Source organism: Psammomys obesus, unplaced genomic scaffold (assembly GCF_907164565.1).
Source record: "Psammomys obesus unplaced genomic scaffold, mPsaObe1.curated_primary_1811, whole genome shotgun sequence".
Taxonomy (NCBI): Eukaryota; Metazoa; Chordata; class Mammalia; order Rodentia; family Muridae; genus Psammomys; species Psammomys obesus.
The window spans coordinates 17548913-17571886 of NW_026596117.1; the positions used below are offsets into that span (position 1 = coordinate 17548913).

The following is a 22974-nucleotide window of genomic DNA, read 5'->3' on the forward strand; positions in this document are numbered from 1 at the left end:
AATGGTTGAAAGTAATAAAAAGTAAGTTTTGATTTTAAATGGATACTAGGTTACAGAGTGTGCTGTCTATGGAACTAAGAAATGGTGACTATATTTCTCCTAAAGGCACTGAGAACAGGTACATTCCTAAAAGCCATTTCAATGCTGTGAAGCTGGGATCTTGGTATTTTTGTAATAGAAAACAGAGATTAGAAAAGAATGGATCTGTAGGAGTAGGAGTCCTTGCAGTAAGTTTAGTGTGTTGAGGATTAGAGCTGTGGGAAAGACTAATAAGGCAATGGAAGAAGTATTCTTAAAAGGATGTAATCAGATGTAATCTGTGCAGGAAAATATCATACAAGAAAGAATTAAAATAATCCAGTTTCTAAGTACATGATTATATACTTGATTATGATTATTTTATTTATTATTTTAATTTTATTTTTTAATATTAATTACATTTTGTTCACTCTGTATCCCAGATAATTTTTATTTATTAATGAAAATTATAAGTAAAGCAACTGGTTGGAAAGAAAAAGAATGAGCCCAGTGCTTTCAAATCATATGCTGCTATTGCAGAAGACCTGCCTTTGATTTCAAGCTTGTAGGTCAGGCAGCCTGTTACCCACCTGTAATTTTCTCTCCAGGGGATTTTATTCCTGCTTCTGTACCGCTTGAGCACATACTTGCCTCACCTCTGCTCCAACAAATATTCACATAATTTTAAAAATGAATAAAACTAATTACAATAATATAATTTAATGTATTGTTTTATTTTATTTTTCAAATGGCTTTGTTATTTTTTAATTATTATTTTTATTTTTATTTTTTTAATATTATTTTTATTTTATTTTATTTTTCTTTTTAGTTACATTTTGTTAACTCTGTGTCCCAGCTGTATCCCGCTCCCTCATTCCCTCCCCAACCCCACACTCCCTCCCTGGTCTCCTCCCTGCCCCTTTCCAAGTCCCCTGATAGGGGAGGACCTCCTCCCCTTTCATCTGACCCTGTTTTATCAGATATCTTCAGGGCTGGCTGCAAAGTCCTCCTCTGTGGCCTAACAGACTGCTCCTCCCCTGGGGGGGGTGTGTGTCAAACAGCCTGCCCTTGAGATTATTTTTATTTTTTATATTAGTTACATTTTATTAACTTTGTATCCCAGCTGAAGCCCCCTCCCTCATTCCCTCCCAATCCTACCCTCCCTCCTTCATCTCCTCCCTGCCCCTGATAGGGAAGGTGCTCCTCCCCTTCCATTTGACACTAGCTTATAATGTCTCTTCAGGCCTGGCTGCAATGTCCTCCTCTGTGGCCTAGCAGGGCTGCTCCTCCCTCAGGGGAGGGGGTGGTCAAAGAGCCAGCCATTGAATTCATATCAGAGATAGTGCCTGTTCCCCTTACTAGAGCAACCCACTTGGATAACTGAGCTACCATGGGCTACATCGAAGCAAGGGTTCTAGGCTATGGTCTAGGCTATCTATGCATGGTCCTTATTTGGAGAAACAATCTCAGAAAAGACCCCTGTGCCCAGATATATTTGGTCCTTGTAGAGCTCCTGTCTTCTCCATGTCACACTAACACCCCCTTCTTTCATATGATTTCCTGCACTCTGCCCAAGATTTGGTTAATGTATTGTTTTAAAAGTATAGAATAAGGCAGGAAAGAAAAACCATGGGTCAGAACATCAAAGAATGAACACGTGGTTGGGATTATTAAGGGATTACTCATATGTTGTATGTTTTATGTGTATTAAAGTAGCTGAGCAGCTGCTTTAATTTGCAAAAAGAGAAAGAAAATATATTATGAGATTATCAATGATGATATGGTATTTATTTATATGAATTGGAGGACAAAGAATAAGTATTGCAATCATTTAAAAAATATCAAAGGCAGTTAGTGTAAAGGAGGGAACACTCAGCAATTATTTCCCTGAAAGATAGAGAAGTAAATGTTGACCACTTATAGGTGTTTTCTGCCAAGGAGGATATCCCCAAAATGTAATGATTTGCAGTGTGACATATGAGCTTATCATTATGGGGTGTTCTTACACCGAAGCAAGATGACACCTTCACAGGTCCTGTAAAAAAAATGTATAATAACAGAGAAATTGAGGTCCTATATGCACATCCAATATACCCTGACATTAATGATTGAACCATGCTCACATAAATAAGATGATGTACTTCAAAAGCAGGCAATAACCTGGACTTAAGTTAATTTCTGTAACTGCCATTAGATTGGGAATTTCAGAAAAAAACATAAATATATTGTCTAGAAGCATTGGGGGTCTGAGGTCTGCAATCATTTTCACGAAGATTAAAGAGAGTTATAAAAATGTCTCTGCTTTATGCAGGAGTTTTGTGGGAGTACAGTGCTGGATTCTCCCAGCCTATGGTGACAGCTCTGTTCTTCTTTTGTGGTGGAGTCATTCCTGCCTCAGCCTCAAGCTCACATTCTGATCTGCCTGTCTTCTTTCCATGTTACCTCTCTTCCTTCCTGTTGGAAAGAGATCTCTCTTTGAATTAAGGGTCCAAACAAAATAATCCAGTTTATTTCCACCACCCCAAAATTCTTAATCGTGTCTGCACAGACCTTTGTCACATAAAATGAAACTTAGAGGCAACTCTCTTTTCTTAGGAAACTATTTTTTTGTAAGCCTTGTGGTTTTCTGTGATTTTTGTTTGTCCTTTGTGTTTGTTCTCTGTGTATATACCCTGTACATGGTACAGGTTTTGTAAGGACAATTTCATGCAGGTATAAATTACACTTTTACAGCACTTACCTCATATCTCCCACTGGTCATTTTTCCTCCCCTCCCTCTTCTATCAGCTCCACCCCATTTCAAGAAAGTTTTGCTTCTCCTTTCATGCTCTATCTACACGTATGATTTTCTTTTTACCTATGAGAATAACTGAAAATGCACTAATGAGAGAGCAGGCTATATTTAGCCATTTGCTTCTGACTTACTTTGTCTAATCTGATAATTTTCAATTATATGCATTTTTCTGAAAATGACATAATTTCTTTCTTCTTCCTAACAGAATGAGCATCTGTTATGCATGTGTCATAATCTATTTTTCCGTTCCTCTGTTGATAAATATCTCAGTTGTCACTAAAACTTGGCTCTTTTTTCAAATATTTTTCTTAATTGTTAAAGATTAATTTGCACTTTTAGATATCATACACATACATGTCATATGTGGATCGGGTGGTAATCATGCTTTTCTGATTTTTTTCAGGAGGTAATCATAACTTATGTATTTTATTTAATTGTTAATGACATTAAAACGGAGATAAACATATACACAATAATGTGTACACTTTCAGAAACCTGAAGATGAATACTCACTAACGCATGTACCAGACACTATAATGTCATACATGTTATGGAGGTGGCTCAGTGTTATAGAACTTATCTGGTATGTGTAAAGTCCTGAGCTCTATCCTCAGTACTGCAAGACAAAAAAAAAAAAAAAAAGACATTATTTTCACCACTAAATTAAAATTCTTTCTTATGCACAGTCTCACTCTCTGTGTGTCTGTCTCTCTTTCCCTATTGCAGCTACATTTAAGCCCAATGCAAATGTCTTCTCCACAGACATTCTGATTGAAAACTACCCTAGACTGATGCCACATTTTTCATCCTTCTGAAACAGGGTAGCAAACTGACTTTTAAAAGATCTAGCTAGTAGGTATCAGAACTACCATGAGCACAGCTTTGCTGTTTTCAAAGATAAGCACCTTTTTTTATTGCACCACGCAGTGAAATTAAACCCTTCTGTGTGCATACATGCTTCTGCTTCCCATTCAGCCTCGTGATCATGCACCAGATTACTTCCATAAGAGACAAACATTTATAAATCTCAAAGGGAAAGAGACAGCACTCACATTAAATGGTAAAGCAGCTACAAGAAGTTGCATCTCATTGCACATTACTGGAAATACTTGGAAGCATTTATTGCCAAATGTGCACTTGAGATCCGCAGAGATCTGGCAGATAAAAATCTCCTGAACTCTGGCAATTATTTCTGCTCCTGGAATCGAAGTGTTGGCCTGTTTTGGCTTCTTTCCTTCCTCTTAACAAATACGATCACATTGTTGTTTTGTTTCTCTGATGGGCCTTGTGCTGGCTGTGTATTGAAGGCCTTGAATTATAGCACTCCCCCTGCCCTTGACTCCTAAGTGATGGAATTGGAGGAAGGCTTTACCACTTTACCAGCTGGCCTCCTCTTCATGCTATTTCCACTGTTTTTATCAAGGGCTTTATTCAAAGCAGTGGAGAAATCTCAGTCTCTATAGGTTTTGCCATGCAATCATGAGAACCTGAGCTAGACCAAAGCACATACACGCAAAGCCAGACATGGCATGTCACACATGTAATCTGCCAGAAATGAAGCAGAGATAGAGGGACTTCTTGGCCATCATGGCCATTCTGGCTTTCCATGCTAGCCAACTAATGAGCCACAGAACAATGAGAGACACTGTGTTTTGAGAACAGTGAGTGCACATCCTTAGAAACCATGCTCAAGGTTGACCTCATGCCTCCACATTCATAGGTACACCAACACACACACACTGTGCGTGCTCACACACACACACACACACACACACACACACACACAGAACCTTAAATCAAACAGTTGAAGGATAGTCTGGAGTGGGTAGCAGAAAAGGTGGGTATGAGTTTAAATAACAATGATATACATTTATGAAAATGTCTTAAAAAATATACTTTGGGTCAGGCCTGAAGCAGTTGTTTGACAATTTGTAAGGGACAAGCATAATTTATGGCACCATGGGTTGATGTTCATATAAATTTGTTATACATAACATACCATAAGAACAACTTCTGTCCTTATTTATGGGGCACCTTCTTTCCCACACATACCCCAAGCCGTCAGAGATGTTGTCAAGACAACATCTCATTAATCCTTGCCAAGAATTTTGTAGGTGTTACGAACCTAGTTTTGTAGATGTGGCACAAGCAAGCCTACGCTTTTGTTCACAAATTTCAAAAACAGATAAATCACTCGACCCTTGTACTATGTGTCAGTTAAAAAGGAGGTCATCGCAAAGAGGTGGCTAATGCAATCCATGGGAAAACACACCAACATCTGTAATAAGGAATGGCAGATTCGAGTGGAGGAAACTGAAACAGCTACACATTGATTCCACAGTCTTACCCAAAAGACCCCAGCTCTGTTTCTGTTGTTTGTTAGTTTGCTTTAAGCACCAGAATGCCATCAAAGCATAGACTCTTAGCTTCTTTGCGTGCAGTGTGAGATCATTCTTAAATACAGAGCCCTGGTGGGGTTTCTCTGACAATTTTTTCAGATGACAAGGCCTCTGGGTGGATAAATAGACATAACACATTTTCTGTAGATGTGCAGCTTCAAGTGTCAGCAACAACCATCGAAGTGGCTTACAATTCACTCGTCGGGTAGAGGAAATAATTTCCTTGTTTTATATGGTCCTTACATACTTATTTCTCTTAATTAAAGTAAAGGGCAAAGCATGACTTTCCCAACAAAATGATGTGCCCACTAGCTACATAGCGTGGTGTTTGTTTTCTGTTAGTCAACTGCCAGAGGCTGATTTCACTGGGTTCTCTGTGATTTTGCTCACTGTTGTCATTATACGTCTGTCTATATTTTTAAGTTTATGTAACACAAAACAAAATAGAAGAAGTCTTCAGACATAAATCAGTCCCATATGTGTTTCATGATATTTTATTCCTATAGCTTCAGGAATTACAATAAAAATAATCTCTGCCCCTAAGCAACCATAGTAATTGTGTGTGTGTGTGTTATGTGTGTGTGCGCATGTGTATATAGTATATGTGTGTAGTTTATGGGTGTAATGAGTGTGTGTATGGCGTAAGTATGTGTATTGTCTGTGTTCAATGTATGTTTATGCTGTGTATAAAGTATCTGTATGTTGAGACAACACATAGAACCAAATCTGAAACAGAAAAAAAAAAAAAAAACATGAGACCAGGAAAATCTATTATTTAAAGCAAAATAATTTCAGTACTTTGATATGAACTTAAAAAAAATTACCTGTGGGTCCTTAAGAGAAAAAAAAAATGAACCCAATTTTGAGAAGGTTTTTATCTGAAAGCAGTATCTGAAAGGCTTTGAATGTTTATTATTTTTCTTATTTATTTTTTTATTCATTCATTCATTCATTCATTTGGTTTTGAAACAAAACCTCTCTATATAGCCCTGGCAGTCTTGGAACGTATTGTGTAGATTTCTTTATGCAGGTATGCCAGCCACCATGTCTGAGGGGCCTTTTAGTCTTAAAGAAGAAAGTAATAAGATCAGAGGAATTAGAAAAAGAAAACCATAATTATAATGTTTTGTGAAAAAAATCTATTTTCAGTAAATATGCAAAAAAAATTGTTGTTGGTGGCCTCCTTTGATATGATCTCCATGCAATGAATATGTTTTCTTATACAAATTTTACTCTGAATTTTCTTATGTAGTTTATTAATAGTTTTAGAGATCACACAAATCAATTCTCTGAACTACATGCGTGAAATAAAGAAGCATAAACAATAGCCCATGTGCTTCCAAAAATGACACTTCTTTAAGGGAAACAGAGCACCGTCGTGAGACCATTTTTTTGTGAAGAGATTGTGGGAACATTCCAATACCTTTTTATGGTTTAGTTGGTGAGAGTCTCCCCAAAGTCCACATGTTAAAAGGTAGATCACTAGATTGACACTACTGGGTGGCTTTTAAACCTATGAGGGGTTGGTAAGCTTCATGAAGAAATGTTAAGTCATTGGAAACATGACTTTAAAGATGTTGGGGTGCCTATCTCTTGTCAGTGTTATGCATCCTAGACGTCATTAATTGAACTGCTTCACTGCCAGAAAGTGAGGTGCTCTCCCACTGACATTCTACCATGATTCTCTGCTTTTCCCTGGGCTCAAAATGACAGAGCTCTCTGATCATGGAAGGAAGCAGTTGAAATTATCAACAAAAATAAATCTTTCAAACTTTTATTTATGCCACATATTTTGCCTCAAAGTGGAAACATGATTAACATATTTATCTATGATCAGCTAGGAGAATCTTTAATAACATACTAAGTGGTGGATACAAGCTGCCAGATTCACTGTGGGGTTAGTTTACCTACTTCACAAATTGAGAGGTAAGATTATTTCATTAGATTCATTAAGAAATCCTGATCAAGGAGCCATAGTAATATAAAAAGATACAGCTTCAGTCATCAAGGAGTCAAGATTTTGAACTGAAAGACACAGTATGAATAAATAAAATATATATTTAAAAAAAAAACGATTACTGTAATAAGTAGAGGACTAGGTTGGTAAGGAACATGTCCATATAAAACTGCAGGAACTACCAATTTCCTATTTAATCAGGCTGTTCTTTTCCCTTCCCTTCCCTTCCTTCCTTCCTTCCTTCCTTCCTTCCTTCCTTCCTTCCTTCCTTCCTTCCTTCCTTCCTTCCTTCCACCCTGCCTTTCTTCCCTTTCTCCTTTGCTTCCTTTCTTCTTTTCTTCTTATATATTTCTTTCTTCCCCCTCTCTTATTGCTCAATAAATTTTGATTGAAATGTAATATTCCATTTCCTTCTTCTTCCCTCTCTCCAAACGTTAAGAAATTTGTTCCATCCAATTCCTCTATTTGCCTCCTGACCTCTGTCTTTCTCTCAAAATGATAGCCTTACTTACTTTGACACACACACACACTTGCCCACATCCACATCCACCCCCCAACACCATCTGATTTTAAGGCCTACCATTTTTCATTGAAAAAATAAGGACTTCTGTTTGCCCTTCTGAATGAGGATTAAGCCTCTTCTCTAGGGTCCTTCTTGTGGTTTACATTCCTTAGGACTAGAAATTTCAGTATGTTTATCTTATATTATATAGCTAATATCCACTTACAAGTGAGTATATACCATGTGTGTCTTTCTGCTTCTGGGTTACTTCACTAAGGATGATCTTTTCTAGTTCCCAACATTTGCCTGCAAATTTCACGAATTCCTTGTTTGGGGTTTTTTGAAACCAATTTATATTTTATTAATTATAGTTTATTCACTTTGTATCCCAGCTGTAGCCCCCTCCCAACCCCTCCCAAGCCCACCCTTTCCTCCTCTTCTCCTCCCATGCCCCTCCCCAAGTCCACTGATAGGGGAGGTCCTCCTGCCCTTCCCTCTGACCCTAGCCTATCAGGTCTTATGAGGACTGGATGCATTGTCTTCCTCTGTGGCCTGGTAAGGCTGCTCCCCCCTCAGGAGAAGATGATCAAAGAGCTAGCCACTGAGCTCATGACTGTCAGAGACAGTCTCTGTTCCCATTACTAGGAAAGCCACTTGGAGACTGAGTTGCCATAGGCTATATATGTTCAGGGGTTCTAGGTTATCTCCATATATGGTCCTTGGTTGGGGTATCAGTCTCAGAGAAATTTTGCTCAGGTTTTTTGGTTCTGTTGCTCTCCTTGTGGAGCTTCTGTCCCTTCCAGTTCTTTCATCTCTCCCTTCTTTCATTTGATTTCCTATACTCTGTCCAAACTTTGGGTATCAGTCTCAGCATCTGCTTTAATACTCTGCAACAGTCTTTCAGAGGACCTGCTTGGTAGGCTCCTGTCCTGTTCCCTGTTTTCTCCCTCTTCCGATGTGCATGCCTTTCTGAATGAAAATTGATCATATTACCCAGGGTCCTCCTTCATGCTTAGCTTCTTCAGGTATACAGATTTTAGTATGATTATCCTATATTATATGTCTAATATTCATTTTTAAGTGAGTATATACCTTATGTGTCTGTCTGCTTCTGGGATACCTCAATTAGGATGATCTTTTCTAGTTCCCACCATTTGCCTGCAAATTTTATGATATCTTTGTTTTTAATTGCTGAGCAGTATTCCATTGTGTAAATGTGCCACAATTTTTGTATCCATTCCTCAACTGAGGGATATCTGGGTTGTTTCCAGATTCAGGCTATTGTGAATAAAGCTGCTATGAACATAGTTGACCAAAAGTCTTTGTTGTATGGTTGAACATTTTGTGGGTATATGCCCAGGAGTGGTGTAGCTGGATCTTAAGGTAACACTATTCCTAATTTTCTTAGAAAGCACCAGATTGATTTCCAAAGTGGTTCAGGATAGACTTCAGAAGTAGGAGAAGACATGGAACAGGACAAATGTCTTCCACAGGGAGTCTCTGAATGAATCCCCTAATCAGGGTATGGAAGCAGATGCTAAGACTCATAGCCACACTTTGGGCAGAACGCAGGAAAACTTATGGGAGAAAGGGGAGATAGAAAGACCTGGAGTTGACAGAAGCTCCAAAAGGAGACCAACAGAGCCAAAAAACCTGGGCCTAGGGGGACCTGCAAAAACTTATACTCCAACCAAGAACTGTACATAGACTGGACACAGATCCCTGCTCAGATGAAGCCCATAGGCTGCTTAGTTTTCAGGTGGGTTACCTAGTAAGGGGATAAGGGCTGTCTCTGTCAGGATCTCAGTGGCTTGCTCTTTGATCACCTTTTCCTGGGAGTTGCAGCCTTGGTAGGCCACAGAAGAAGATGATGCAGCCAGCCGTGATAGGACCTGATAGGCTAGAGTCAGAAAGTGAGGAGGTCCTCCCCTATCAGTGGGCTAGGGGTGGGGTATAGGGAGAAAAGTAGGAGGGTAGGTGGAACTGGGAAAAAAACAAGGGAGGGGGCTACAGCCAAGTAAAGTGAATAAATTATAATAAAGAATAAATAAATAAAAGCAAACACAAAAAGAAAAATAGGGACTTATCCCTGTAAAATTTAATTCTCCTTCTCCCAGCAGTCACTAGTTATCTGTATTTCTTTTCCTAGGAGTAGAACTCTATGAGATTTTCACCCTTCCATCTTAGGATATCTATTGATTTTGTTAGCATTCAGGTCATTTAGGGAGCCACTTTTAGTATACACAGCCCCAGTGCAGACTTCCTGGTTCTGTGATTCTTTTTTTTTTTTTTTTAATCTTTTATTTATTTTTTATTAATTACACTTTATTCATTTTGTATCCCCCCCATAAGCCCTTCCCTCCTCCCCTGCCAATCCCACCCTCCCTCCCCTTTCTGCATGCATGCCACTCCCCAAGTCCACTGATAGGGGAGGTCCTCCTCTCCTTCTTTCTGATCTTAGTCTATCAGTTCTCATCAAAAGTGGCTGCATTGTCCTCTACTGTGGCCTGGTAAGGCTGCTCCCCCCCAGGGGGAAGTGGGAACTTCCCAGAGACTCCTACTCCAACCAAGGACTATTTGTGGAGATGACCTGGAACCCCTGCACAGGTGTAGCCCATGGCAGTTCAGTGTCCAAGTGGGTTACATAGTAATGGGAAGAGGGACTGCCTCTGACATAATCTGATTGGTTCTGTGATTCTTAATTTTTTTTTTTAAATCTTCTAAGATCTTCCCTGAGTTAGGTTCAGGAGTTGTGTTGAATATGTATTCACAGAGGCTGGGATGCTTATACTTCATAGATCTCTGAATTATGTCTAGTTGTAGATTCTTTATTGATTTCAGTTTGCTGTATAAAGAAATTTCTTTGATGAGGGGAGGGGTGAGAGCTACACTTATCTGTTGAGTGAGGATAAGTTTTAGAGTGCAGTTAAGATTATGATTGGCTAGTAAAGTGGCCACAGTAGATTCTTTTCTAAGAACCATAACACCATTGTTCCTGCATGGTTGTTTCTAATACGAGGCATGATTTTATTTCTGTTTGTCAGAACTTAATTCCAATAAGATAGATGTTGGTTACCACCAAGATATGAGTGCCATTACTGTACTTTCAAGAATTTCATGCCATCATGGTCAGGGTTGTGCTTCATATCATGGCTGGACCGACACATTGACTACTGCTTGAAAGTATGCGTAGTATATTCTGGTATTATCAAATCTAGACCACAAGAAGGAGGTTTTCATGTCAAATCTATCTTAAATCATCTGAGATCTGTATCCTACGGATACAATGTCTTCAGCACTTATCCTTAACATCAATAGCCCATACTGTTTTGTTGATCATTTGGACTACCCTGACCAATCACTTGAAAAGGGGTTGCTCAAGACAGGGGATTTTTTTAATGCATTGAGGGACCACTGGCAGCTTGAATGTCATAACTTTATTTAAAATTATATATAACATTAAATATTAGATGATTTTATATGATTTTAGATAAATAAAAAAATAATACAACTCCTTAATGTTTTATCAAATGACCTTGGTGTTTCTTTTTCTTAATTCTTCTTCAGTCATAAGTGTGGTAATTCCAATAAAGATAGCTGAAATGTACAGAAATAACTTCATTTTCTCTAATAGGCTTTACTTTTTCTTGATTTAAATAGTCTTTTACTTGAAGACGAATGCCTCAACTATGTGAAGCTTCAATTCAGAATAGAAATTTTAATAATTAATTTTAAATGCCTTCTGTTTCTTCATTCAATTCAATAACATAATAGACTTTCACATGTGTGCATGCATTATTTTAAGATTCATGTCCCAGACAAGTTTGAACTAATTGATACTAGGACCATTGCCCAGGGTCAGGTATAATTTTGAGTTTCCTCATACATACGGACATTCATGCATATGAATAGTCAACAAACCTTTGTTTTCCCCTCTTTTACTCAACTGCTTAAAACTTGAAATACTTAAGATATGTTTCTCTTTCTGTTCAAGCACCACATAACTATTCACATGCAATTGAGTTTAGCACCTTTAAAGGTGATTTGCCTTCTGGGAATTACATCTGCTACAGAAAAATTTTACATACCCTGTACTTTCAATCATCACTAAGCAGGCAAAGAGGTTAAAATACAATTTGTAAGATGTGAAGCTATGCTCAGACTTCATTTAGAAATGCTTCTGTCTTAAAAAGAACTCTTCTGTGGTCTTATGACTGGGCATATCCACACTACTTTACAGAGCTTAAATGGCCTTTTGACAGATACAAGAATTGACATTTAATTTCTATACCACACTCTCTTCCCATATCATTTTCTTTCTTTTTATTGCAATATGAGAAAGTCCAAATGAAATTCATCAAAAGCCTTATTTTTCCGAGTTTCACAAATTTGGGGCTATTGTGATATCTTCCATTCTGCTTTGCTTGATGTAAAAAATATTTATTGCTGTTTTTGTTATTGTTACTCTTATTTTTGTGGTGCCAGTGCTCAAACCCTGGAATTCACTCTTGTTAAGCAAGCACGTTGACTCTCGGCAACATACACGGTCCTACAGTTGCTTTGAATTAACTTTTTTGGAAAACTCATGGAGGAGGTTTTCATTTGCTTAAACAACTTCCTTCTTTTTTTTTTTAAAGAATTTTTTATCTTTATTAATTACAGTTTATTCACTTTGTTTTTTTTTTTTTTATTTTTCTTTTTAGTTACATTTTGTTAACTCTGTGTCCCAGCTGTATCCCGCTCCCTCATTCCCTCCCCAACCCCACACTCCCTCCCTGGTCTCCTCCCTGCCCCTTTCCAAGTCCCCTTATAGGGGAGGACCTCCTCCCCTTTCATCTGACCCTGTTTTATCAGGTATCTTCAGGGCTGGCTGCAAAGTCCTCCTCTGTGGCCTAACAGACTGCTCCTCCCCTGGGGTGGGGGTCAAACAGCCTGCCCTTGAGATCCTATTAGAAATAGTCCGTGTTCCCCTTACTTTGGAAAACTACTTGGTTACTGAGCTACCACAGGCCACATCCGAGCAGAAGTTCTAGGTTATATCCATAGATGGTCCTTGGTTGAGTGTCAGTCTCAGAAAAGACCCTGTGCCCAAATATATTTGGTCCTTGTGGAGCTCCTATCCTTTCCATATCATACTAACTTCCCTTCTTTCATATGATTCCCTGCACTGTGCCGAGGGTTTGGTTATGAGTCTTAGTGTCTGCTTTGAAACACTGCTAGGTAGAGTCTTTCAGATGCCTTTTGTGATAGACTCCTGTCATAAGTTCAATGCACATCCCATTTGTCTTTCTAAATGAGGATTAATCACCTTCGCCTGTGTCCACTTTCTTGATTATCTTCTTTAGGTGTGTAGATTTCATTATGTTTATCATGTCTTGTAGGTCTATATAAGCGAGTATATACCAAGTTTGTCTTTCTCCTTCTGGGATACTTCACTCAGAATGATCTTTTCTAGATCCCACCACTTGCCTGCAAATTTCATGATTTCTTCCTTTTTGATTGCTGAGTAGTATTCCATTGTGTAAAAATACCACAGTTTCTGTATCCATTCCTCCGTTGATGGACATCTGGGTTGTTTCCAAGTTCTGGCTATTACAAATAAAGCTGCTATGAACATGGTTGAACAAATGTCCTTGTTGTGTACTTGAGCAAATTTTGGGTATATACCTAGGAGTGGTATAGCTGGGTCTTGAGGTAGCACTACTCCTAGTTGTCTGAGAAAGCGCCAGATTGACTTCCAGAGTGGTTGAACCAGTTTACATTCCCACCAGCAATGGAGGAGGGTTCCCTTTTCTCCACAACCTCTCCAGCATGTGCTATCACTTGAGTTTTTCATCTTAGCCATTCTGATGGGTGTAAGGTGATATCTCAGGGTCGTTTTGATTTGCATTTCCCTAATGGCTAATGAGGTTGAGCATTTCTTTAAGTGTTTCTCTGCCATTCGACGTTCCTCTTTCGAGAATTCTCTGTTTAGCTCTGTTCCCCATTTTTTAAGTAGATTACTTGGTTTGTTGCTTTTCTGCTTCTTTAGTTCTTTATATATACTTGATATTAGCCCTCTGTCAGATAAAGGGTTGGTGAAGATTCTTTCCCAATCTGTAGGCTGTCTATTTGTTTTGATGACAGTGTCTTTTGCTTTACAGAAGCTTTTCAGTTTCATGAGGTCCCATTTATTGATTGTTGCTCTTAGAGCCTGTGCTGTTGGTGTTCTGTTCAGGAAGTTGTCTCCTGTGCCAATGAATTCTAGGCTGTTTCCCACTTTTTTTTCCAGCTGATTTAGAGTATCTGGTTTTATGTTGAGGTCCTTGATCCACTTGGACTTTAGTTTTGTGCAGGGTGATAGATATGGATCTATTTTCATTTTTCTGCATGTAGACATCCAGTTGGTCCAGCACCATTTGTTGAAGATGCTGTCTTTTTTCCATTGAATGGATTTGGCTTCTTTGTCAAATATTGAGAATTCATAGGTGTGTGGGTTTATTTCTGGGTCTTCTATGCGATTCCATTGATCCTCCTTTCTGTTTCTATGCCAATACCATGCAGTTTTTATTACTGTTGCCCTGTAGTACAGCTTGAGATCGGGAATGGAGATACCTCCAGATGGTCTGTTGTTGTACAGGATCGTTTTGGAGATTCTGGGTTTTTTGTTTCTCCATATGAAACTGAGAATCTTTTTTTCAAGGTCTGTAAAGAATTGAGTTGGTATTTTGATGGGAATTGCATTGAATCTGTAGATTGCTTTTGGCAGGATGGCCATTTTCACAATGTTAATCCTACCAATCCATGAGCACGGGAGATCTTTCCATCTTCTGAGATCTTCTTCAATTTCTTTCTTCAAAGACTTGAAGTTTTTCTCAAATAGGTCTTTCACTTGCTTGGTTAGAGTCACACCAAGGTACTTTATGTTGTTAGTGGCTATTGTGAAGGGTGTTGTTTCCCTAATTTCTTTCTCAGCCTTTTTGTCTTTGGTATACAAGAGGGCCTCTGATTTTTTTGAGTTGATTTTGTATCCTGCCACTTTGCTGAAGGTGTTTATCAGCTGAAGAAGTTCTCTGGTTGAATCTTTGGGGTCGCTCATGTATACTATCATATCATCTGCAAATAGTGACACTTTGACCTCTTCCTTTCCGATTTGTATCCCCTTGATCTCCTTTAGTTGTCTTATTGCTCTGGCTAGGACTTCAAGTACAATGTTAAAGAGATATGGAGAGAGTGGGCAGCCTTGTCTTGTCCCTGATTTCAGTGGGATTGATTTAAGTTTCTCTCCATTGAGTTTGATGTTGGCTATAGGCTTGCTGTATATTGCCTTTACTATCTTTAGGTATGTGCCTTGTATCCCTGATCTCTCCAAGACTTTAAACATAAATGGGTGCTGGACTTTGTCAAATGCTTTTTCAGCATCTAAGGAGATGATCATGTGGTTTTTCTCCTTCATTTTGTTTATGTGGTGGATTACATTGATAGATTTCCGTATGTTGAACCACCCTTGCATTCCTGGGATGAAGCCTACTTGGTCATGGTGGATGATATCTTTGATGTGTTCTTGGATTCGGTTTGCAAGTATTTTATTGAGTATTTTTGCATCAATGTTCATAAGAGAGATAGGTCTGAAGTTCTCTTTTTTTGTTGGATCTTTGTGTGGTTTAGGTATCAAAGTGACTGTGGCTTCATAGAATGAGTTTGGTAGTGTTCCTTCTGTTTCTATTTTATGGAATAGTTTGAGGAGAATTGGTGTTAGTACTTCTTTGAAGGTCTTGTAGAATTCTGCGCTGAAGCCATCTGGTCCAGGGCTTTTTTTGGAGGGGAGACTGTTAATGACTGCTTCTATTTCCTTGGGAGATATAGGACTATTCAGTCTTTCTACCTGATCTTGACTTAATTTTGGTAGATGGAATCTGTCAAGAAAGTTATCCATTTCATTTAGATTTTCAAATTTTGTGCCATATAGGCTTTTGTAGTATGACCTAATAATCGTTTGGATTTCCTCAGTGTCTGTAGTTATGTCCCCATTTTCCTTTCTGATTTTGCTGATTTCTATGGTTTCTCTCTGTTTTTTAGTTAGTTTGGCTAAGGGTTTGTCTATCTTGTTGACTTTCTCAAAGAACCAGCTTTTTGTTTCATTGATTCTTTGGATAATTTTATTTGTTTCTAATTGATTGATTTCTGCCCTTAGTTTGATTATTTCCAGCCGTCTGCTCCTCTTGGGTGTATCTGCTTCTTTTTTTTCTAGGTTTTTCAGTTGGGCCATTAAGTTGTTTGTATGTGATGTTACAGATTTCTTCTTGTAGGCACTTAGTGCTATAAATTTTCCTCTGAGCACTGCTTTCAATGTGTCCCATAAATTTGGGTATGTTGTGCCTTCATTTTCATTGAATTCTAGAAAGTCTTTAATTTCTTTCTTTATTTCTTCCTTGACCCAGCTGTCATTGAGTAGTAAGTTGTTCAGTTTCCATGTGCGTGTCGGCTTTTTGTTGTTTCTGTTGTTGTTGATGTCCAGCTTTAGTCCATGGTGGTCAGATAGTATACAAGGGATTATTTCAATCCTTTTGTATCTGTTGAGGCTTGCTTTGTGACCAACTATATGGTCTATTTTGGAGAAGGTTCCATGCGGTGCTGAAAAGAAGGTGTACTCTTTTGAGTTTGGGTGAAAAGATCTGTAGACATCTATTAGGTCCATTTGATTTAGGGATTCTGTGAGTGCTTTTATTTCCCTATTTGGTGTCTGTCTGGTTGATCTGTCCCTTGATGAGAGTGGGGTGTTGAAGTCTCCCACTATTAAGGTATTAGGATCAATGTATGATTTAAGCTTTAATATTGTTTCATTTACGAATGTAGGTGCTCTTGTATTTGGGGCATAGATATTCAAAATTGTGATGTCCTCTTGTTGGATTTTTCCTTTGATGAGAATATAGTGGCCCTCCTTATCTTTTTTGATTAACTTGGGTTGAAAGTCTATTTTATTAGATATTAGGATGGCTACTCCAGCTTGTTTTCTGGAACCATTTGCTTGAAAAACATTTTTCCAGCCCTTTACTCTGAAGTAGTGTTTATCTTTGTTGCATAGGTGTGTTTCTTGGATGCAACAGAATGTTGGGTCCTGTTTCCGTAACCATTCTGTTAGCCTGTGTCTTTTTATTGGTGAGTTGAGTCCATTAATATTGATAGATAATATTGACCAATGCATGTTAGTTCCTTGTGTAATGGAGTCGATGATCTTACCTTGTTTCATTGCTTGTTTTCTTTTCATTTTTGTTGGGACATTATCTGTATGCCCTGTTTTCTTGGGTGAATTCGTTTTCGTTGGATTGGAGTTTTCCTTCTAGTATCTTCTGTAGGGTTGGTTTGCTGTATAGATATTGCGTAAATTTAGTTTTGTCATGGAATATTTTGTTTTCTCCATCTATGTTGATTGAAAGCTTTGCAGGGTATAGTAGTCTGGGTTGACATTTGTGATCTCTTAGAGTCTCCATGATGCTTGCCCAGGCCCTTCTGGCTTTCATAGTTTCTGATGAGAAGTCTGGTGTGATTCTGATAGGTCTACCTTCATATGTTACTTGGCCTTTTTCCCTTGCTGCTTTTAATATCTTTTCTTTGTTCTGTAGATTTAGTGTTTTGACTATGATGTGACGTGATGTGTTTCTTTTCTGGTCTAGTCTATTTGGTGTTCTGTAGGCCTCTTGTATATTTATGGACATCTCTTTCTTTAAGTTGGGAAAATTTTCTTCTATGATTTTTTTGAAAATATTTTCTGGACCTTGGAGCCTGGAGTCTTCTTTTTCATCAATTCCTATTATTCTTAGATTTTGTCTTTTCATAGCATCCTTGATTTCTTGGATATTTTGTGATTGGAATTTTTCTGATTTTACTTTTTCTTTGAGAGAAGTATCAATTTCTGCAAGTGTGTCTTCAGCTCCAGAGATTCTCTCTTCCATCTCTTGTATTCTGTTGGTGATGCTTACTTTTGTGGTTCCTGATCTTTTCTCCAAGTTCTCCAGCTCAAGAGTTTTCTCACTTTGTGTTTTCTTTATTGATTCTAATTCTGTTTTCATGCCTTGCACCATTTCTTTTATGTGTTTGAATTTGGATTCCTGTCTCTCTACGATGGACTCTATTTCTTTGTTCATTTCCTTTTTGTATGCCACTAATTTCTTCTCTACTTGTGCCTCTATTTGTTTGGCTATGTTTGCCTGTGTTTCTTTAAGGGTTTTGTCTATTTCTTCTTTCTTTACCTCCAATTGACTGGCCATCTCTTTGAAAGATTTGTTCATTTCCTCCTTATGAGCCTCAAATAATTGAGCAAGCATGGCTTTAAGGTCATTTTCCTGTTCTTCTGATGAGTTGGAATATCCATCGATTTTGGGGTTTGCTGGTGAAGTCATGATGTCCTGATTCATGTTGGAAATGTTCTTTCGCCTACCCCTGGCCATTGGCTTATCTGAGACCTTCCCTGTTTGTTTTTGGATTCTGCCGATCAGACTGGTACTGTCTCTCTTTCAAGTCTGGAGAATTCTTCAGGAAGTTGAGAGAGGTCCCGTGTCCTTAGCGTATGCTGAGGACTAGCTGTACCTGTGGGAGGAAAGTACGCAGGCGCAAACAGAGGCAAATGCAAGCGTGCGTGCGTGTGTGTGTATATGTGTGTGTGTGTGTGTAAGTGGGTGTGGGCGTGTGTCTCGAGGGACAGAGAGATGGCTAATGTTGAACCCTTGAGTGTGTGGGAGGGGCTCTGCAATGTATATGTCGCAGGTGCTAGTGATGATCGCAGCGCAATTTCTGGCATTAACTGCCTTAACTCCTCAATTAGACCCACAGAGCAGGAACTTCAATGTTCCAAGTGCCCCTCTGTTTCCCAAAGTGGGTATATGGGTGGGAGGGGGTTCGATGCCTGGCTTCTGTTTTAGAAGAAGCCAGGATCAGTGGAGCTGCAGATTCTCAAGGGTGCACTCACTTACAGGCAGGACACTTGGCAGAGATCGGCGTATCTGGGCTGTCTGCTCTCTGGTTTGGCCCTGCTTCTTTGATGTGCTCCGCCAGTTCCGTGCTGCTGTCACTGACAGGTTATGAGGTCTTGCTGCAGCTGGAGATTTCAGGGTGGTCACGTCAGTGGGAATCGGGGTAACCAGCCTTTCTGTTCTCTGGTTTGGCCCTGGTTAGTCTTAAACTGGAGGGCTGATGTGCCCCGCCAGCTTAGTGCCTCTCTGCCGCCAGGTTAGAAAGTCCCGCTGTAACTGGAGACTGGGTTGCTAGTCCAGATGCTTTCTGGGAAGTCCTGGGGTCTCTTTACTGTGCTCTCCAAGCTTTGGAGGCCCGGCGCCTGGTGTGTCTAGCTTGTGTGGCGTTTCTGTCTGGTTTTGGTGAGTATATAGCGTATTCTCTGTCACTGTGGTATTGGGCGGGCCGTACCGTCAGTGATCGCGATCCTGCGGAGCTAGTATGGCGTCTAGCAGACTCGGGCCCTGGGAGGATGGTGCAGCTGCCGCTCGTGAATCTGGGGCTCCGAGACTCAGTACTGCTGGCCTTTGCCGATAAAGGGCTTGGGGCTCCGCCTCAGTGGCTGCAGGCCTCAGGCAGTTAGGTCTGTGCTGAGAAAGGCGAGTAGGCTGTGCCTGTGCCGAGGAGGAGGGAGGTCTGGGGGAGGGGAGTGCCGAGAGATCAAAGGATCGTTTCTCACCTTCCCCAAACAAGTCCCTGGGTGACCCGAGACCAAGGTTTTCACCTCCTGCGATGTTCCCTGTTGTTTAGAAAGTCTCTCCGTTGTTTCCCTGGCTTCAGAAGTTCTTCCACTCATCAACTCAGAACTTTTTCTCTTCCACAGCTTGGAAACTGTGTGTGCTAGTCGCCATCTTGGCTCCGCCCCCCAACAACTTCCTTCTTGAACATAAAAGTTTAACACTTAAATTAGACTCTAAATGGTAACGAATCTAGGCTCTGAACTAATCATAGCTTATCTAAAATAGAATTTTAAAGGCTACAAATTTCTCTTACATATATTACCCACTCATTGAAATTATACCATAGCCATGTGAGCAGGTAGTACCATTTTAATTTCATTTCAATAAGTAAACTGAACATTTAGGATCAAAGAAATGAAAACTAAACACCTGTTCATCTGTGCATAGTTGTTATATGCAGAGCCACAAGTAGAATGAAAGTATTTGGATTCGTAAAGTCCATAAGGATGTAAGATCCGTAATATCACAAGGTCCATAAGGTCAATTTCCAATTAACTATAGTGTCTATTTCCATGGTCAACAGCCCCAGGATACATATTCTGAGTAATAACAATTAACAGGTGAGCTTACCAGAGACAATCAAAAAAGACAATCAAAACACTTCATATGTATTGATTCCTTCACAAAAGTTTCAGAAATTCAAACATAGGAGATTCAGTCTCCCAATTTCAAAATAAAAAATGTAGTCAGAGAGGACAAATTTTATACATTTCAGAACTAAAGTGTAAACCCAGATACACTACATTATGCAATATTAGCATTCTTTTTCCTGTGTTTTAAGACTAAAAGTCAGTATAATGGAACATACGAAGTTTATAATATTCTTCCAGGACTAAGTTTCTTTGAGCTTTTAGAAAGTCATACTGGTACTTTGATATTCTATGAAGTACACAGGAGAAATTAAAGTTGTATGTCTTTTCTAGGAACTCATTTATATTCATGGTAAAACATTCTTTTTCATAGTATCATTTAGATACTTTCATAATGGAAAAGAGTTTAAGGAGGTGTCTTGATGATGCATCATTTGGAGATAGACACTCACAGTCCTTTGTCAGCATTTTGGCCAGTTTTATTTTCATGTAGTGACTTCCACGTTCTACAAAAAGAAGTGTCCTTGATGACAGACAGGGAGAGCAGAGAGCTTATTATCTCTGAGTAAAAATATATTTAAAAGGTGATTAAACTTATAATTTCCATGACAATTATTTTAAGCATTTCAATAGATTATTTCCAAGAGAGTGCCTATTTTGTTTTTCTTGACTCTACTGTGGCATTCGGGCCTCCCTTTAACATTTGTTGAATGCTACTTACATATTCTTTTGGAAATGAGCAGTTTTTTAAATTGTTCTGATATGTGTTCTACCTCAAGTAGTTAAGCCCCCTATTTTGAAGGAGTACTCTATTTTAACTGTATACAATCACGATAATATTAAGACTATATGTTGTATGGCAGTTTCATAATTCTCCCAGAAAACAGGATGAAGAATTTGAGGATTATGTTTAAATCAGCCTTCTACTTGGCAGCATGAACAATGTGATTACACCTCTGGGCTGAGGCCACTGCTTTACAAAACTAAGCAATGGCACTTTCCTTTTTTGCAGTGGAAAATAAATACGCAAAAGACAGCATCCAAGAATGAGGTTGTCACAAAGCTGGTGACAGCTTCTAGAGATGCAGATCTAAGACTGGAAGGTGTTTGTGTGTGGCAGCTTTATTTCTAAATTTGAAACTGAATGAACAAAGACTGTCCTTTCTGCATGATGAGAAACATGATCTTTTATTAAAAGGTCACTGAGTACAGCTCTAAAAGCCTTCGGTGTATGTTGCAAAATGACTTGCTGTGTATTTGCATGTAAAGACCCATGGGGTGTTGTTATTGAACTCCTCAAATACAGGCTAGGGTGACACCTTTTCGCTCAGATAGATGTTCTTAAATTAAACAGAATACAAATTTACCAATTCAGTTTTTCTGTTCTTCCCCTTGCTTGTCTTCTTTAGGGCCACCACAGAAAATAGTGTCACCCAAACAAGAACATGAAGACAGGAAACACGACAAAGTCACAGACAAAGGAAGTGAGAGTGGGACTTCCTGCAATGAGCTCTCCACGTCCAGCTGTGACAGCCACTCAGAGGCCAGTACTCCACAGGACAACCCGCCCAACACCCAGCAGGCTGCAGCTCACCAGCCTAACACCTTGACCTTGGATCGCCCCTCCAAAAAAGCACCCGTGCAGTGGATGCCACCACCAGACAAACGCAGAAACAGTGAACTTTTTCAGTCACTCATCAGCAAGTCCCGAGAAACAAACCTCTCCAAAAAGAAGGTCTGTGAGAAGCTAAGTGTGGAAGAAGAGATGAAAAAGTGTATTCAGGATTTTAAAAAAATCCACATTCCAGATTGTTTTCCAGAGCGCAAACGCCAGTGGCAGTCTGAACTGCTCCAGAAGTACGGGTTGTAGAAATGATGATGTTCTTGGCTTGTTTCGATGTTTACGACAGTGTCGCCACCTGACTGATGGTCAGTGTGATCCCTGCTGCTCTTCCTTTTCTGTGAACGGTGGATGTGGGACTGTATTCTTTTTCATTACTTTTGTTGTTGTTTTTTAGAAACATAATTTTAAAAATGAAACCAACAAGTCTGTGTCAAAATGGTGTATCTATCTGATTCAAGCCGTTTTGTAATCATGAACGTACAATGTGCATGATCGAGAAGCTTAGAATCTTGGTTTTTGAACTGCGGCCGACTGGACAGGTTTGTCTTTCTGTAACTCACCAAACAGCAAAGTCATCACATCACACAAACTCAGACAAGAATGTGGATGAAGCAACATGGCATAAAATTTTAGATGATGGTTTTAGGACCCAAATCTACAACTGTTTAAATGTTAATGCAATAAAACAAGTACTTTTTGTTTTTGTTTTTGCATGAACACAGTGTTACAAATAAATCACAAGAAATAGGGAAGATCTGTTTGTTGCTTTGAAAGAAAAAAAAATATTAAAAAAAATAAAGCAAAATATATATATATATAGTTTCAGGCAAAGCCTATAAGTGTAAGCTGTCTAGGAGACTGAACTTTCTTTGTTCCTGATCTGTGGTTCTTTTGTGTAGGTGTATGGTGTTTCTGTATGTTAAGATGGTGTAAATATGCCTTATACTTGTTATGTTATGGCATCAACATTCATCTATCAATGCTAGTCATGATTATTTCTGTGAAATGATTCTTTGTACATCAGGCTGTGAAATACGATATAATTTAAGATGATTTAAAAGATCTTATTATCATGTTAATCAAAATAATTGAGGGAAATGGCAAAGAGCTTTATGTATTTATTAAAAAACAGAAAATGTGTTAGAATTCCTTATTTTCTACTGACTTTTCTTTAAAAATATTTTTATCATTCTTGATTTTCACTTAAAACATCATGTTACAAAATGATTGATAAACCAATGTTGGAAAGATTAAACATAATTCAAATTGAGATAGAAGGAAATCCAGATAGCCCTGTGTTTCTTTTCAAATCCTCAGTCCACAAGAGAAGAGAGACCTCATTTGATAATACACTGAAAGTT

The 22974-nt window shown here is 38.8% G+C and overlaps 1 protein-coding gene across 1 annotated transcript in view; it reads left to right on the plus strand.

The window, feature by feature from the left end:
* Window positions 1-22759, plus strand: part of Kctd8 (potassium channel tetramerization domain containing 8) — a 282452-nt gene extending 259693 nt beyond the window's left edge. Inside the window, exon 2 of the mRNA XM_055629461.1 lies at window positions 21399-22759. Within this exon, the coding sequence (XP_055485436.1) occupies window positions 21399-21859 (461 nt within the window). The 3' untranslated portion in view covers window positions 21860-22759. The remainder of the gene's footprint in view (window positions 1-21398) is intronic.
* Window positions 22760-22974: the final 215 nt, after the last annotated feature.